The 17,873-nt window shown below is 45.0% G+C and overlaps 1 protein-coding gene and 1 long non-coding RNA gene across 2 annotated transcripts in view; one reads left to right on the top strand and one right to left on the bottom strand.

Annotated features, from left to right (window-relative positions):
* JAKMIP1 (janus kinase and microtubule interacting protein 1) overlaps positions 1-17,873 on the top strand; it is a 1,879,738-nt gene that overhangs the window by 660,772 nt on the left and 1,201,093 nt on the right. Inside the window, 1 exon segment of the mRNA XM_085642441.1 lies at positions 6,736-7,230. Coding sequence (XP_085498567.1) covers positions 6,736-7,230 — 495 coding nt within the window.
* The window catches only part of LOC146863070 (uncharacterized), a 374,800-nt gene that overhangs the window by 237,528 nt on the left and 119,399 nt on the right, over positions 1-17,873 (bottom strand). The window lies entirely within an intron of this gene.

Below are 17,873 nucleotides of genomic sequence, written 5' to 3'. Positions count from 1 at the left end.
TTGCGCTTCATTCGAAGGCATTCTGCATATACTCACAATATTACTTGTGGGGTGCCTCAGGGCTCTGCCCTCTCCCCAGAGGCAGGGTGAAAACTACTTGAATGTAGGATGGAATTACCTGATGTTGGCTTCCTATAAGTCCTGGATTGTAATTTGCCGTCTTCGATAAAGATCTCACGATCTAAGAAATGTATGTTTACGGTGCTGGTATTGCAGATAAAGGTTACATTTAAAAAGTTCATATTGATCTTATTAGCAAAGGTTTGTGCTGATTCTTCAGTACCTTGCCACAAAATGAATAAGTTGTCTATGTATCTAACATAAATAACAACATTGTTTGTCATTATCTCTTTGTATGTGGTCATGAGTAACTGCTCCTCCCACCAGCCCATATGCAGATTCGCATAGCTGGGGGCGAAGCAGATACTCATGGCAGTGCTGTGAAGTTGTTTATATAACAGCTTGTCAAAGATATAAATGTTATTATCCAAATACCATACAGCCATTTCAAGTAACATTGATGTATGTTGGTGAAGATACATAGGTCTTTGCCCAAGTAATATTTCAAGGCATTCAGTCCGTCCCTGTGCCTGATGCATGTGTACAGCGTGTTAATATCTAAAGTCATCAGCACATAATTGTCATTCCATTGTACATCATAAATCGTGGTAAGGAAATCCCCAGTGTCTTTGATAAAAGACGGCAGTTCACAAACATACTGTTGCAAAAAGAAATCAATGTATTTTGAGGTATTTTCAAATAGGCCCCCTATATCTCCTATGATGGGTCTTCCAGGGAGGTTGATCGCATTTTTATGAATCTTGGGTATTAAATATAGCTGTGGTGTCACAGGGTAATCGTTTTTCACAAATTCAAATTCCTGCTCAGAAATCAGCCCAGTACATCTCTACTTAAAGATAAAGATAAAGAGCCTTGTGGAATTTTTCTTTCACACTGAAGATGGTGGTTGGGCTTGTTCTGCAATAACACTCTGTCTTGCACCTGTTTGAGTACTTCAGTGCTGTATTTTTCAAGTGGCCAAACCAACACATTACCGCCCTTATCGGACCATCTCACGACGATATCCTGGCGTTCCTTGCTGTTTTTTATTAGATTTTCACATTTTCTCCTTTTATGATTGGTTCGGGTGAAATCCATGCTAGCCTTAATAGCTAAATCTTTAAGATCTTTAATCATGTTTTCTGCAAAGATATCTAACCCATCCCTAGGCATGTTGGGTAGAAAAACGGACTTGGGTTTGTAAGGCGTGTGGATGTTGCCGTAAATATCCGAACCTAAAGCTGATGCCAGCATACCAGGTGAACTTAATTGTAGTTCTTCCCCAGATTTGAATTCCGCCATGTCGTATAGGAGAGTCATATCTTCCACATTAAGATTGATGGTTGATTCTTTAGTACTAATGGTCACCCTTGGATTTAATGCATTATTGGGAACATTCATAAAGTATTTCTGAAGTTTAATTTTTACGCACAAACTGAAAAACGTCAACACGTATTTGGACATAGTCAAAATTAGTAGGCGCACACCACGTGAGGCCTAGTATGAGAATCTTTTTCTTCCTTAGATAAAGCCATGTTGGTAAGATTTATTACTGTGTTATCTATATTGTCACTTAATATTGTCTCCTTCTCGTGAGTCTGTTGGTTTGCTTTGTAGATGTACTTGTATTTTCTGCGCCATCGTCAATCTTTGCGCCTCCTGTTTTTTGTCCTCGTCCTTTGTTTGGTGGATCTTGCCGTGGGGGAAGGGGTCGGAGATGCATGGTGCGCACCAGTCGTAAAAAACCCAGTTCTTGAATTACTGCCGTTTTCATAGTCCTGTTTATCTCTTTGGAACTTGGTGGCTTTTCTTTCCTTTATCGTCTGTTCATGTTTCATAAGACGTTTTTGCATATATATATATATATTACCTACTGGCGGTCGCCAGTAGGTAGTTATAGTTAGGACCCTGTTTCCATAGGAAAACCGCAACATTCTATTTGGAATAACTTTGGCGCCGGTCGACGAATCCTCGCGAAATTTTCAACACGAATGGGGCGCTACGCTCCGCTCCTACCCTAAAAGTCTCGGGGGGATTCGTCAAGCAGGGGCTGAGAAAAAAGGGGGGTCCCAAAACGCGTTTTTCCCATGCATTTTTCCATAGGACCTTTAGACACAACTACAGCCCGAACGGCTGAACAGAGTTACTTGAAATTTGGCAGAGAGGTAGTCTACAGGTCAAGGAAGTGCCTTTTGTAGGTCTAGTGTAAATGTGTTCAGTAGTTCCTGAGAAAATAGCATTTAAATCAATATATATATCTGTGGCAGCTCACGGTGCGCTTACGGTAAGCTCACTGTACGGTGCCGTGCGCGAGCGCGATTCTGATTGGCTGTTAGATCGTAGTAAACATTCTAATCGGTCGAAACCAGGAAGCGGCGGCCGCCATTTTCTCTCTCGCACTCTGAGGGGGGGAGGAAAAACAAAGGTTGAAAACGTGTATAGCGGCTTGTTAGACAGCTCCTAACCACTTAGCCTTGATTAAGGTGTCCCATAAGAACCCCCAAGGCAAAAAATGTAATTTTAATTTTTTTCGAAATAACGCCGATTACGCTTACCGTACGCGTACGGTAAAAATGTAATATATAAAAAAAAAAAAAGTATCCACACTTTCCCACCCCCGTGTGCAAAAGGTGCCCGTAGGCTTATCTAATAATGGAACAATTAATAGATTACCTTTCACAACGAAGCGCATAATATGTCCTCCGTGTGCGGACGGTGCGCGAAGCGCATCGTGCGTACATGGCCCATCAAGCGTAACGTGGGCACGCGCACCGCGTGCCCACCGTGCGTGCACGGCACTAACTGCGTAAAGTGGGCACGCGGTGCTTGAAGCGCACCGCGTGCTCACTGTGCGCGCACGGTGCTTGAAGCGCACCGTGCGCGCACGGAACGAACTGCGTTAAGTGGGCGCGCACGCCACGAACGGCGTAAAGTAACTTAGCATTTAAAAAAACGTACAAATTCACTGAAAAAACCATAGGTTTCACACACGTTATAGTTAGGAATTAGCATTTAAAAAACCTTGCAAATTCACTGTAAAAACCATAGGTTTCACACATGCTATAGTTAGCTGGAAATTTTACTCGTAAAAAACCATTGAAATTCCCCCGTTATAGTTAGTGCAGGCAACTATAACTCACGCGACCGCAATCCTCTGCTGATGCTAATACTGTATTTAGACACTTATTTGCCCATGTCTTCTTCCATTAAATTTTAGCTATACATATATTGCAAATATTTTTTTTTCATAAAGACACATATGTCATCAGCAGAGGATTGCGGTCGCGTGAGTTATAGTTGCCTGCACTAACTATAACGGGGGAATTTCAATGGTTTTTTACGAGTAAAATTTCCAGCTAACTATAGCATGTGTGAAACCTATGGTTTTTTCAGTGAATTTGCAAGGTTTTTTAAATGCTAATTCCTAACTATAACGTGTGTGAAACCTATGGTTTTTTCAGTGAATATATATATATATATATATATATATATACAAACATGATTTTCACTTTGTATGTAATTATATACATTTCTGTGATTGTTTTTTAATAAAGCAATCTTTTGTTTTCTAAATGTAGCCCATTTTCCTTAAGGAAAATGTGATGTGTTTGTACAGAAAAAATAAACTAGGCAGGACCACTGGGTGCACTTAAAATTATTTTTTTAACATTCTCAAAGGGGAAGGGGTCCGCCACCTCCCCGGGGCTAAAATGAAATAATAAGGGGTGGGGGTGCTCCGGCCCCCCCATGCAGCCCTTGGGACCGTCACCTCCCCGGGGCACAAATCAAATCATAAAGGGGGTCCATTGCAGCCCATCTGACCCCAGGGAGCACCTCCTCCTGGGGCAAATGTGATCAAAGGAGAGGGCCGCCCGACTTCTACATGGCCATGGGGACCTCCACCCCCCCACCTCCCCCCCCCAAGGCCGGCCCCTGCAATGTCGCCCGGTGGGACATTGCAGTTTGCTATGGTATGGCGGGAACACTGCTTCCTCCATGGCATAGCAAACAGTGTGCTCTACTTTGAGCAAATGAGAAAATGTTGCTCTCACGTGCTCAAAGCGGAGCACTTTTACACATAGGGAACTGCATGTCAACAGTTCCCTGTGTGTCAAAGCAATGCTGGTAGGGAGACGTCCAGGACTGGCTCCCCTTAATTATTTAGAAAAAAATAAAGGCCTGGCCCCGGGGGATGGGGTCCTACACAGCGGGATTCCTGAGAGCTGGTCAGGCCCAGCCCCCTTTCTCCACCCCTCTGCAACCGCGAATACTAGTTTAAAAAAAATAGAAATTCACTGAAAACAACAAAGGTTATAGGGATGTTATAGTTAGGAAATGGAATTTAAAAACACCTGAGAAATTCACTGAAAAAATGAAGGTTACAGAGATGTTAGAGTTAGGCTCGCGTTTCACTCGTACAAAACCAGAGAAATTCAGCTTATCTAACTATAACTTGCGCCCCCTCAAAGCACTGCTTATGACCTCACATATTACATCACTCATGACATGGTCAGTGACATCACTCATGACATCTTAAATGACATCACTAATGACATCATCCACAGAATCCCTGACACACCCACTCACCCCAATATAACCTTTCAAACACCCACTCCGACTTCCACACTACCATTCTCAAAACCATTGACACCCCCATACCAGTACTTACACATCCAATCACTGATTCATAGGTCTACACACACATCTACTCAGACAACCATACAGCCACTCATACACCAACTCACTCACTAAAATAGACACTGATATATCCGCTCCTACACCCATACAGCCACTCAAACACTGTCAGTCACCCGTAGAGCTACTCACACACCTAGTCACTCACCCATATGGTGGCTCACACAGCAATTTTCTCACCTAAACAGTTATACACACACCCACTCACTTATTAATACAGATACTAACATATACTTACTCACCTATACAGTTACTGACAAAAGCGCACACTCACCTATACAGCTTCTCTCACAATCTCTCACACACGCAGTCACTCTCACAATCACTTACATACTGTCACTCATATAATCCAACACTCACCTGTACCTCCTTTCACATATACAGTTACTCACCATAAATACACTGACACATCCTTTCACTCACCGACACAGCCATACACACACTCAGTCACCCATACAGCCCCTCAGAACCCATACAGCCACTGACTCACCCACTCACTCACTCATTCATGCAGGCAGTCACAGACCCCCTCACCCATCCACACAAACACTCATACATCCATACAGGTACTCAGACAACCATTCAATCACCCATACAGCCACTCACGGACCCACTCACCAACCCATATATCCATTTAAACACCAACTCACAGACTGATACAGATATTCACACAACCTCGTCACTCACTCATACATTCACTGAGACACCTAATCACTCACTTATACAGTCAGTCATGCACCCACTTAATCATCATACAGGCACTCATCACCCACTGATTCATCAATACACCTTGGTATATATAATTAACACTCTTTTTTGAAACGCTCACAGTCACTGGATGATGTCATCAGTGATGTTATTTGAGACTAAATGTGTCCCAAACTGCAAAAAGACAATTTTGTGTTGTTGCCTGGTGGCAGGGATGCACCATGCATTGGAGTATATAAAGAAATAAGCAAACTTTGAAGCCAGCAGCAGAGACAACAATTAAGATTGCTGTTATCCCAAAATGTCTGCACAACCCATTTGAAAGCAATAGATAGGGCATCCATGAAATCATATAGTGAGGTTGTGTATAAATTTGTATTGATCCAACTACAACTACACGTGTAGTAAGAAACCATCATGACACTGTGTAAGTAGTTGAGGCTTGCTTCAATTTAAGTGTGATTTACTGTTGAAGGTCTAGAATAAGACACTAAATTACAGGAAAGAATGATTGAATTGGGCCACGTGTATTAGCCTGATAGGGCTTTATGCAGTGGTTTACTTGTGATGGTGTTTTCAGTGCTCAGCAGCAGCATTTATTTTTAAACACCGGCACATATTTATCGGGTTAAACCACATGATGTTGTTGACTGTCCATTTTAAAGCTGAATTTATCAGTGCGGTGTTCATTTAGGACATAGGAAATGCTGATACTGGCGTTCAGCAGCAGTGTCAGGGCTGTTGGCGGTGCCAGCTGCAGTGGACTCTTAGGCACTAGTAATGTGCAGCAAAGAAGAAAGGAAGTTGGTCATAGTAGCTTTACCAGTGTCCCGGTTATGTTGATACAACTGCCCGACTACATACGCCCTTGGTGGGATTCATTTATTTGTCTTTTGGATTGTGTGGAATTTATATTTTTTATTTCCTGTTACAACTTTACCATCGGACTAGTAAGGAAATATTGTATGTAGAATAGACTTCCAGGTCTTAATACATTTTAAACCCACAAGTTGATAAATACACAAAGCAAAATATTTCCTTAAATAGAAATAGTTAGGCCTAAAGACTTAGATATTCTGTTCCTTTTTTTGGTACATAACCATAAATGCAAATGAAAGATCCATTGTAAGTATATTTTATTGTTCCACCAAGGAATACTATTGGTATGGAAACATATTATTTGGATCAAAATGTAGACCTGAATCTTACTATATTTTAATAACTATTTATTTGATGTGGTTGACAATCTATTGAATATTTATTTTGTTTCAGGTGGGTAAATTGAGGGAAAAGCTTCATGAAGTTAAGCAGGAAAGGGAACTGGACCAGCACAAACACACAGCTTACATTTCAGAGCTAAAAGCTAAACTTCATGAAGAGAAGATGAAGGAACTCCAAGCTGTCCGGGAGGGCTTGATTCGTCAACATGAGCTGGAAGTTGCTCGCATGGTAAAAATTAAGGACAGTGAAATTCAGCGCATGCAGTCATTGCTAAACGTACTTCGAGATGGGGCAGCAGACAAAGTTAAAACCGCTTTGCTTAGTGAAGCAAGAGAAGAAGCCAGGAAAGCCTTTGATGGGGAGCGCATCAAAATCCAGCAGGAGCTCTTAGAGTTGAAATCTGGCAAAAAGCAATTGGAAGAAACCTTAAACAATATAATGCACTCTGACAAGATGAAGGCTGCTGATCTACGCTCTGCCTACCAGTCTCATCAGGATGAAGTTAATAGAATAAAGAGGGAGTCTGAGCGAGATATTCGCAGACTGGTAGGTTGAAACATATCTCTTTTGTTTTCTTTATACCTTTCCAGTTTTTGAGCTTGTTCTTGACGTGTGAAAATTTTAAATACTGCTTTCAAAGTTGCGCGAAGTGGTTGGGAAGTTTTTCACATATAAGCAAAACTTCTTGAAACCGTTTACGTGCAAAACCTAGGTTGTAAGAATATTCTGCTATTTAAACTAAACTTTTATGGAACTTTTCTGTTTATTGGAGTCCGTAATGTAGGTGACACAGCTTTCTGCCTACAACCAAAGGCGTGAGAGTCGGGTTGAGTCTCGCTTCAACCCTTCCGCATCCAAAATAAGGGCGATGGAGGCTCTGACCGTTCACTGCCACTGTCAAATATATTTTTTCTAATATACATCCCTAAATCGGGCCACTGCACTTAGTTAGCCCTGATCATTACAAGATCGCTAGTCTGGCATTTCACCGACATCGGTGTGTGTGTGTGTGCCATCGCCCACGCGCAGCCATGTGCCGGCCACCGTTTTCCTGTGTACACGTTGACGCGCGGGCGTGAGTTATTTATCTTTCCGGCTCCGGGCATGTCTTCCACTATGGCTGACTTGACGCGCCGTGAGTGGGCTGATTTGTTCAGCACCCTGTAGTAAGCCAATTTAGAAGTTTGGGACTTTCAAACTCTGTTTGGGGCATTTCTCATGTTGCTCCAACAGACTTGTAAACTATCTTGTGCGCTTTTGCAGACCACCTAATGAATTGTTACATTTTTTGTTTTTGTTTTTAAGGTTGCACTGATAACACAGGGAACCATCACTGCACCAGTTTTCTGGATGCCTTGATTTTGAATATGTGATGATGCGATTTGTGGCATTAAGGAAGCACGTGGATGAAATAATTACATCCATCTATAAAAGTAGGATGTGATTTATCCCACGGTCCCTTTGATCCATGTTTATCTTTTTAGTGAATAAAATACGCACGCTATTTCTTATGATGCAGGTCTCCATTCGTTTTAAACGAGAGAATGCTTGATCCCTGCTATAGAGACAGGTCAGAATATGAGAGAGTACCGCCTTTCTACAAGATCTTAATTTATATAACACACTGACAGTCCATTTCTTCACTATACAGGCTGTCGAATAGATAGTCCTGAGGAAGACCCTATGGTGATGTTATTCAACTACACTCACATTTCTTTTTTTGGTCGAAACGTCGACGTAATCTGAATAAGTGCTCCATTTCCCAGCAGACACACCTATGTTAAGATGCAAAAACTTTTGTCTGCCTAGGGAACAACAGTATTTTTTGGACGCTTGAACGATTCATGCTTTTACGTTTGTTTGCTATTTCTTGTTAAGTGTCTATATGTTCCATTGTGTTCATTTTTAGGTCTCGCTGAGCCCAGCGCATGCGCTGGCTCGGAGAGACATTTTGTATGGGAGTTTTCAAAGTGCTGCTGACTGGCCTAGCGCTTGCGTTCACGCGACCGTGCACGCGCAAACCGCTAGCCTTCAGCAGCACTTTGAAAACTCGTGTGTCATCGCGATCACTTTCGCTTTCAGAGAGATTGCGATGAAGCACGCACGCTCACAACTCCCGCTTCTCCCCTCCCCCACCACATATCGCGTCTCACGGCCGCTCGTGCGCGGCCAACGCTTGTTTTATCTTTCACTAGCACCAAACACACCATAAATCACCCAAGCACCCAGCGGCATTTCAATGCGCAGTGTGTGCCCCATAAAACACACACTTGATCCTACTTCTGTGAAACTAAATATGTGCCAAGTTTGTGTCCTGATGGTCAGGAAATCAGGGACCATTGTGACTTCCTGCATCTGTGCCGCTTTCGGCTTCTGTGCTCTTGGATGTGACAGCTGTCAGCTATGCCCTTTCAGGTACCTGCATGTTTTGACTCTCAGTGCACCATGAGTCTATGTAAGGCATTTTATTCCACCCATGAGTGAGTGAGTGTAATGCGGCAGCAGAATGGGCAGGTTGGCACCCGCTGCCAGTGCCAGAGACACTGTTACGTTGCATTAGTGTTAGAAGCCGTGCCCATCTGCTTCGTTGGCATCCTGCTAACGGTGCCAGGCGGCCGGCTGTGCACATGGCTGGCACTGTGCACAGCGCTGCGGATACAGCCCCCTGAAGTCTCCGCACCAACTGTTTCTCCTGGCTGCCTCCTCTCTCGCAGCTGCGTCTTTTCCTCGGCAGAGCGGCATGTTCCACCTGCCCTCGTGCAGTCAATCACCAGCACAGACCCGCCCCCTCACCTCCCCACCTATCGCCACCCAAGCCTGCCCAAACTCCAGGTAATGAGTGGCTCACAAATAAAGAATAGATGTGGAAAATAACGTATGTTACGCCATTTTGAACAATCCCGGGATCGCCAACTACTAGTTCTCTTAGCTATGACTTTAAGTGGGCCGGGTCCTACCGGTGCTCAGCACTGACAGTTCTAAAACGCAGATTCTGAGAAAGGTCACTATCGAGCTCTCCATTTTTGCCCTCAACGTCCACGTGAAAAAAAATCTTTATTCTGAAGCGGTGCCATCAGTCGCTGCCATTGATGTAACACAGCCTCATTATTTTAGAACGAAAGCATTTTCTATATTATATATGAGGTAGCCATAGTTGTTTCTTAATTATCTTATGCAACTAATGAACATTAACAAAGCCAATAGTCACGGCTTGTTGTAGATGTAATGTTACTTGTTGTATTATATAAATTAAATTACAATACAATACAATATATCTGGATGCAATGACAGAAGCAGTAAAATACCAGTCGGGCAGCACAATGTGCTAAGCGCAAATCTTTAGCTTGCGTGTTTTCAAGCCACGCCCTTAATTACATCGGCCTTGCCCCACTGAGAGACACCCCCCCCCCCCATTTTTTCATCCCACTTAACCGCTCTTAGCCTCTTATTACGAGTATGGTGGTGTGGAACCTCTGCCCTACTATGGGTGGTTGGTTGTTTCTGAACTTGAAACTACTGGGACTAAAAACAATGCACCAGGTTTACCAGGTGGTGATCCACATCCGATAAAACCATGGCTGATGGACAGAGACATGGTCCAGGCTCCACTTGCCCGTTTCAGAAGCAGAGGGACTGGACAATGCTCCCCCTGGCAACAGCCTCCCTTCACCTGGGAGCGCATCCCTGACCAGCCCGTGTAGCAGGTAGTAAATGTCAGCAGGTTGGCCAAAAATGGCCCAAGAAGTCTGGATCCACAGGGCATCCCGACTTCAGGGCCAAAAAAGAGTAATGGAAAAAGTAGCATTCCTGTCCTCCCACCCTGGTGTGTGGGTATCTAAGTATGCATTTTACAGGTAGGCTTCGCAGGGGGATTGGGCATTGCGACCTTCTTCTGAACTCACATTGTCATCTGTGAGTGTTATGGACACAGGAGAGGAGTGTGTGTGTCTCTGATGTGCAGGCAGGGAATGGGTTAGTGTTCTGTGGTGTATAGCGTGAGTGGTGTGTTTCAATTCAATAAATCTTTATTTCGGCGATATTTCAGCCATAAAAGAACACATAAAAAAATATATATACAATTAAAACATACAGTAATGGAGCAATAACTACAATTTCAGAGTCTAATATAAACCAAAGCTACTAACCACTGTTTGAAATTAAGGAACTCCTTTTGATCCAAATAGCATGCAAATACTTAGAGTGTAAACACACCTGCAGTGTCAGTTTTGAAAATCCTTAGTGCATCTGAGCATTTCCGGAAGCCTAAATTTCTACAAATTGGTACTATCCAGTACTTCCGGGCTCCACTATAGAGAGGGCAGAAAAATAAAATATGGCATTCATTTTCATTATCCATACCACAGCCTGGACAGTGGGAGGCCCTTGACTGTGACCATTTGCTGGTAAGGCTCGCTATAGGAAGGGAGCCAAACCTACATTGTATATAAAGCTTCCTGGCCAGAGTAGGGTATATCACATTCAAATAATCTTCAAATGAATATACAGATTTAACCTCCAAGAATGCTTTTACCATCGAACCATTCTGCGAATCGTGCAACCAAACACTGGAGCAACGAAATCTATAGTACTCTGTAAATGAATTCCCTGAAATCTCACTGCAGGCTATTGCCGGATTGAACCACATATCCGCAAGGCCCAGTGTCAAGAGTTCTTGTTTAATATAAGAGAGCCAGGGAATATGCACTGCCTTGCTTAGACTCAATATTTCTTGTAGTTCAATTCTGTACTGCAGGAGTTCGGGGGTCAGCCATAGCCTCCTCCAAAACCTAAGAGGTTTAATGGCTAATTCCTCCTGGATGGGAGGTAGACCCAAGTCAAGCCTTAGCGGTAAAAGAGGTGTACTTTGGGGAAGCAGTAGCAACTGCCGCAGAAATCTGTTCTCTACTTTGGTAAGTCCAGGTCTGTCTGCATGCCCCCATAATTCCCCTCCGTACAATGCCGCCGCTCTTGCCCTCGATTTATAAATTTCAAGCCCAGGGCTTATAGGTCTATATGTGGAGACATTTGTCATTTTTAGTATTCCCCCAGCTATTTGGGTCAATTTAAGTTGAGATTTGGCAAGGTGGGGACCCCAGGAGAGATTTTCACTTAATGTGACGCCTAGATATTGAAATGTATGGACTCTCTCCAGTGAGACCGAATCCAGAGTGGGTGGTGGTCTGGTGTGTGATGAGGGGTTAAAGATCATAAATTTTGTCTTGTCTACATTTATCTGTAAACCATGTTCACAGCAAAAGTTGTTAAAACCGTTCAATATGCGTTGTATCCCCATGGGTGACTTAGATAATAGCAAGGTGTTGTCGGCAAACATTATGGCCGCGACTTTCTTGCCTGCCAACCTGGGTGCATCATTGTTTGGCACTGCATTCAGGTATGAAATCATCCCATTTACATATAGACAGAACAAAGTGGGTGCCAGGACACACCCTTGCCTGACTCCCTTGTTCACCGGAAACCTAGCAGACAGTACGCCTCCTCTCCCACACCTGACCTGTGCAAAATTTTGGGTGTGCAACCTCACCAATATCCCCAATAATGAATTCGGAACTCCCAGATCCCGTAAGACAGCCCAAAGTTTACCCCTGGGAACAGTGTCAAACGCTGATCGTAAATCTACAAACACCATGTAGAGGCTGCCACCCTCTACCATCACAGTCTTCCAATACAGCATTATTAAACGGAAGATCTGGTCCATGGTGGATGTTTTGCTCCTAAATCCAGCCTGATATGGTGAAAGAATTTCATACTCATTGATCCACTCCTGCAAACGATCTAAAATAAGATGTGCGAATATTTTTTGGGGGACATCAATGAGACTAATGGGTCTATAATTGACTGGGAGCAGGGGAGAACCCTTTTTATAAATTGGTATAATTTCTGCTCCCAACCAAGTGCCCGGAACCTCAGCACCATACAGAATGGAATTGAATAGAGCACATAAATATGGCGCCCATATCTTTGGCTGTTCTTTAAACATGTCCCCAGGGAGTTTGTCAATACCTGGTGCTTTACCCATCGTCAATTTTGCAAGGGCATTAGAAACCTCCCCTAGGGAAAATTCCAGGGTCTCATCATCCCCCGGAGGGAGTGCATAAAAGGGCATGAGATCTAAATCGGAAGTTGCTGCATATAGGGATTTAAAATGAGATTCCCACACCCCCGCATCTAGATTAACTTCAATCGCGTTACGGGGTTCAGCACACCCTGTATTCACGATGGCCCAAAATCTCCGCGCTTCCTTATTGGCAAGCGCTGAGGCTAAATTCTCCCATCTCTCCCAATCCCAATCTATTTTTGCCTGTTTCATTACTTCTTTGTAGGAGTGCCTAAGGGCACGGATAGTTGGCCTATCACTGCCGATTTTGATGGCATTGTGAGAAGTTGGCCTGATGTATGATGTCACTAGTTCTAGTGTACACCTTATATCAGTCCAAATACCCTTATGGTGATTGGTTGTAAAGTCAGCCTTATAGACCAGCTATCCTAGTGGTAGCATGGACAAGAGCAGTCTTAGGCTAAACTCTGAATGGCATGTGAAGCCAGCTGTGATACCATATATAATCCCTTAAATACCAAATGAAAGGACACCACAACAGATATATATATAAAATAAAGTGTATTTATTCTAGTCAAACCCTCAGCACTCTTTATGAGATTAGAGGTAAGTACAACACAGTCTTATTTAAGCATACATTAAGTCACACAGGTAAGTAATACAGTTAGGCCCTAGGGGCCACGCAAACCATATACTAAGTAAGTGGTATAAGGACCCCTGTCACGGAAATAGAATAGGCCTAGGCCTAGGGAATCGCTGGGGCTACACTACACTAGCGTTAGTTAGGAAGTGGGAGGCCCACGGGATTCGTGTGCAGAGTGGAAACACTCACGCGTAATGCGTAAAAGTCAATAGCAATAGTACAGTTTAGAAAACTGTAGATTTAGCACACTTCCGGAGTAGCTAGGAAGTTGAGACTTGAAAACTAGACACTAGGATAGTCACTATCCTGATGAGCACCGGAGTACCCAAGTTACCTAGCCCACAGGCTGCGGGTGCATAGGGATGAAGATGCGTCGGTTTTCGTCGTCGACTCCTATGGATGCCTGAAGAAAGATGCTGACAGGCAGTCAGTGAAGAGTGTCCGGTGGATCCCAAGGCTGGGATCAAGAAGAGAGGAAACCTGCAAGCAGAAGGGACAGAGTCAAGGTCACTAGCCAGTGACCACGTGGAACCAGGAAGGAACCAGGCGATGTCGTGAAGATTGCAGGTGAAGGTGAAGCTTGTCGCTGCAGCCAGTAGGACCAGGAAGCGTCGAGGACGACCAGGACCAGGAGGCGAGCTGTCCCACGAAGGCTCTTGCTGTCGGCGGCGTCGAAGTTGGACTAGGACTCACCAAGCCTTGGCAAGCGGAACCCACGAAGAACGGAGGACTTGCTTCTGGTGCAGACCAGGAAGGTCTGGGGTGCTTCTTCTTTGCAGAGAAGCGGGAGCCAGTCTGGAGGAGCCAAACCAGCGCAGAAGATTTCAGGGTGCGTCGTCACAAAGGCCACTAGCCAGCGGGCAAGCAACCGGACAGACGCGGCAAGCAGGAAAATGCAGAAGGGCCCCACGCAGGACTCGTGGAGTGTGGGGGGCTGATCTTCGGTGCAGATGGTGCTTGGGGTTGGGGCTTCTCAATCCCCGGTGCACAACTTCGAGGGTACCTCAGAAGCTGCGCTTTAAGTTACTAGCCACTTTTCCCAGGTAGCCGGTCCCACGTCGCTCGTCGCCTCCACGGATCTCAGCTTTGCTGTGGATGTGGATCAGGGTCGGAGAAGTCTGGAAGTCAAGGCTCTGGTCGGGCTCTGCAGTCGGTTCCTCGTAGAACGTGGGCAAAGCAAAGGGTAGTCTCTTGATGGTGCCTGTTTGCACAGGGTAGCCACTCCTTGGCTACAAGGGAGATTCTTCAGTCTTCTTCTTTCGTCGAATGTCGAAGGTCCAGAGTTTCTGTTCAAGTTTGCAGGTTCAGGATAATCTAAAGTCTTGAGGCCCAACTCCCACTCTTATACTAATCTGGGGGGCTGGGATACCTGCTAGGTCACGCCTTATGGGTGGGACCTGGGAGGGGGTGGTTACACCCACTTCCCTTTGTCCAGTTTCGCGCCAGAGCTGGGGCTGGAGTGCCCCAGCGCCGGTTTGAACTGGACTATGCAAGGAACACCTTGTGTGCCCCAGGCATGTCTCATTCCTTTCAGCCCACCCTGCCCCAATACACTAAAGGCTGTCTGGGGAGGTGCTAGCACCTCCCCAAGCAGGAAACCTATTGTCCAGGCCTCCCTGGCTGGGATCACTCCCAGCTGCAGGAGGTCAGACTTGTGTCGTGGCAGCAGCATCCATTTTGTGATGCTGAGGCTTTGGTCAGAGGCTAACAGTGAAGTATGATTTTAACATGTCTTTCCCTCTAGAAGGGGGGAATAATATCCTCATGTCCAGAAATGGCATGGGGGTATTATTCCACAGTGTTAGACACCTTACACGACATGTTTCGATAAAGCCAAACCATAGTTACCATAACCGTCTAAGATTATAAGGCACTTTAAGAGTATATGGTAGGCTATATCATAGAACAGCTATAAGGACAAGGTTCCGAAAGCTGCAGACAGGCTCAGCTCATGCTAGAGCACCATCTCACATGTTACCAAGCACTCTGCCTCCAGGATTGTTAAGGCCTGCCATAGGAGTGACTGATAGGTACACATGTGTCTATATGTAAGTTAGGTATAGGAATACTACACCTAAGCAAGGGGTGATTACACGACCTTGCCCCAGCTGAGTGATCAGCCAGTTGTGTCAGAATGGAAGGCAAGCCAGGGGTGGCATAATACATGCTGCAGCCCCTGGTAGGCCTAGGGTACACCTATGCCCTGGGTACCTAGGGTACACTGTAGAGGGGCCAATAAGGTGATCCTATCCAAATGGGTTATGCACCTAAAGTACATAGTATTAATTTAGAGAGAGAACAGCAGGGCTGTGGGTCTGATTAGCAGGCCCACAGCCACATCTAAGTCGAAAACCAGTAAAGCAAAAGCAAAAAGTGGGGGTGAACATAGAAAGCAGACCCTACTCTCCTACACACGAATCAGATCGGTTTTAGATCTCCTACACGTGGCATTATACCAAGACATTGGGGAGTTCCTAGACTTGCTAGAAGTAACAATAGGGTTAAAAATGCCTGCCAAAGTGTCAACCAAGTCCTGGTGGACAGTAAGCAGGTTCATAGGTGTACCGAGAAGCAACCCCTGGGCCCAGATGTCACTTGCCATTATAAGAAAAGGAAGGATGAGTGTATATAAACTTGAGAGAGCGTCCCTCCTCTCACGCAGATTCCCCCACTTGACCCGCCTCCTGTTATTGGTAATAACCAGGCCTGGGTCAGTGGTCGGTTCAATATTGCTTTTCAAAATATTGGGAAATTCCATCTTCAGCAACAGTGCGTTATGGTCGCTGTCCGTTCTATTCAATACCTCCAGATCCACTATCTTTTGCCACAACCTGGTCTCAACCATGACGTAGTCTAAATGGGATTCCTGATCTTTTTTTATTAAAAGTACACTTGGAGGGAATGTCTGAGGGCTTCCGACCATTAACCGCCCTGACCGAATGATGAAGAGTTAGTCATAATCTGCATGGCCAGTGGGGTCCAAGCCTTTGCGTAAGTAGACTTACAAGGAGGGATTCCCCAAAACTCATCCTCTCCCGACAGTGCCCCCTCATTCAGCCCATGCAGGGGCTCATAGTGGCAGTTAAAATCTCCTGCTATCACATAGTGAATATCTCGATTTAGAGATTCAAGGAAAACTGATAATTCCCCAATGGTCTTAGATTCCTTTGCCAAAGCAGTTGGTCGGGAATATACATTCACTACTGCCAATTTATATAAAGTGGGCCATGTCATAAGGACACATAAAATGTCATCCGAGTTTGTCTGGATCGAGTCCACCCTGCACCCCAGATGTATACCGACCCACGTTGTCAGGCCACCAGAGGGTCGGCCTTTACCACCCCAACGGGCTAAGGTATTGAAGGCCACAAACCCCAATCTATGAGCCTCCTCCCTAGCCCAAGTCTCCTGGAATAGGATCACATCAGAGGTATCGATAAAGGTACCCCATTCTGGACAGGCTAACTTATTTTCAGACCCGCCACATTCCATGATGTTATGTTCATAAGCTGAGGGTGACACGGGGAATTTGGTGAAGAATCTGATTGATAAGATGGACACCTCTGGTGCTGTAGTTCAATAGGCCGCGATGGGACAACACTAGTACTTTCTGAGTTGTCGGGCGGACACTGAACACCAAGAGACAATATGGTATTCTCTAGGGGGAGACTGTTACTAATCCCCGTAATATCAGAGGAGGGCCCCCGGATGCAAGTTGACAGATTATTTTCCCCTATTACCTCAATTGTCTCAGGACCCAAGATATTACCCCCCGTTGTTCCCTGTGCTACTTGGTTATACCTAGGCAGTCAGTCAACCTGATCCAGAAGACTGTATCTGTTTGAGCAAGGGGTATAGGACCATTTCAGGGCGTATGGATCTCGCCTAGACTTCCCATCGCCTCCCCTACGCGAATGTGGGATATAGGTCCAGCCATATCCCTCTGGCCTCGAGTGTCCACATGTGTAGAAGAAGGAGAGGGGACGCACCCCTATTTTTGTATCAGAACGGGATGTTTCCCACTTGCAGATATAGTCTACTGTCCTAACATCCCGGAAATTGACTATAACGCAATCGCCAGTTAGATTTTTAGGGGTACACCCCGCCCAACCCACCCTTCTAACCATGATAATCTCACTTTTAACGTGTGGGGGCAGCGGCCTATGAATGCTAAGCCAGTGTATTGTCTTGTTTTTCAGATTAGAGAAATCTTCGCTGCTAGGGTCACTAATTTCTGGTACCCCTGTAAGGACAACCAGATAAGGACTAGCTTCCGGGGGCAGATCGAATCTCAGGGTGAACCCAAGTGCCTCTCCCTGATTTCCCTTCTGCGCCATCCTTCCATTGTCACTCTCTTTAGCCAGGGAGGCCTTTCCTGTAATATGATTGTTTATATTTTGCTCATCAGAGGGCCTAGCTTCGTGTTGTACTTGTGGGAGGTTGAGTGTAGTAGCAGGAACTACCTGTGGT

The sequence above is a fragment of the Triturus cristatus genome, chromosome 2_2 (assembly GCF_964204655.1).
Source record: "Triturus cristatus chromosome 2_2, aTriCri1.1, whole genome shotgun sequence".
NCBI lineage: Eukaryota > Metazoa > Chordata > Amphibia > Caudata > Salamandridae > Triturus > Triturus cristatus.
Note: the sequence above shows the minus strand (reverse complement) of the source record. Positions and strands in the feature narration are given on the sequence as shown.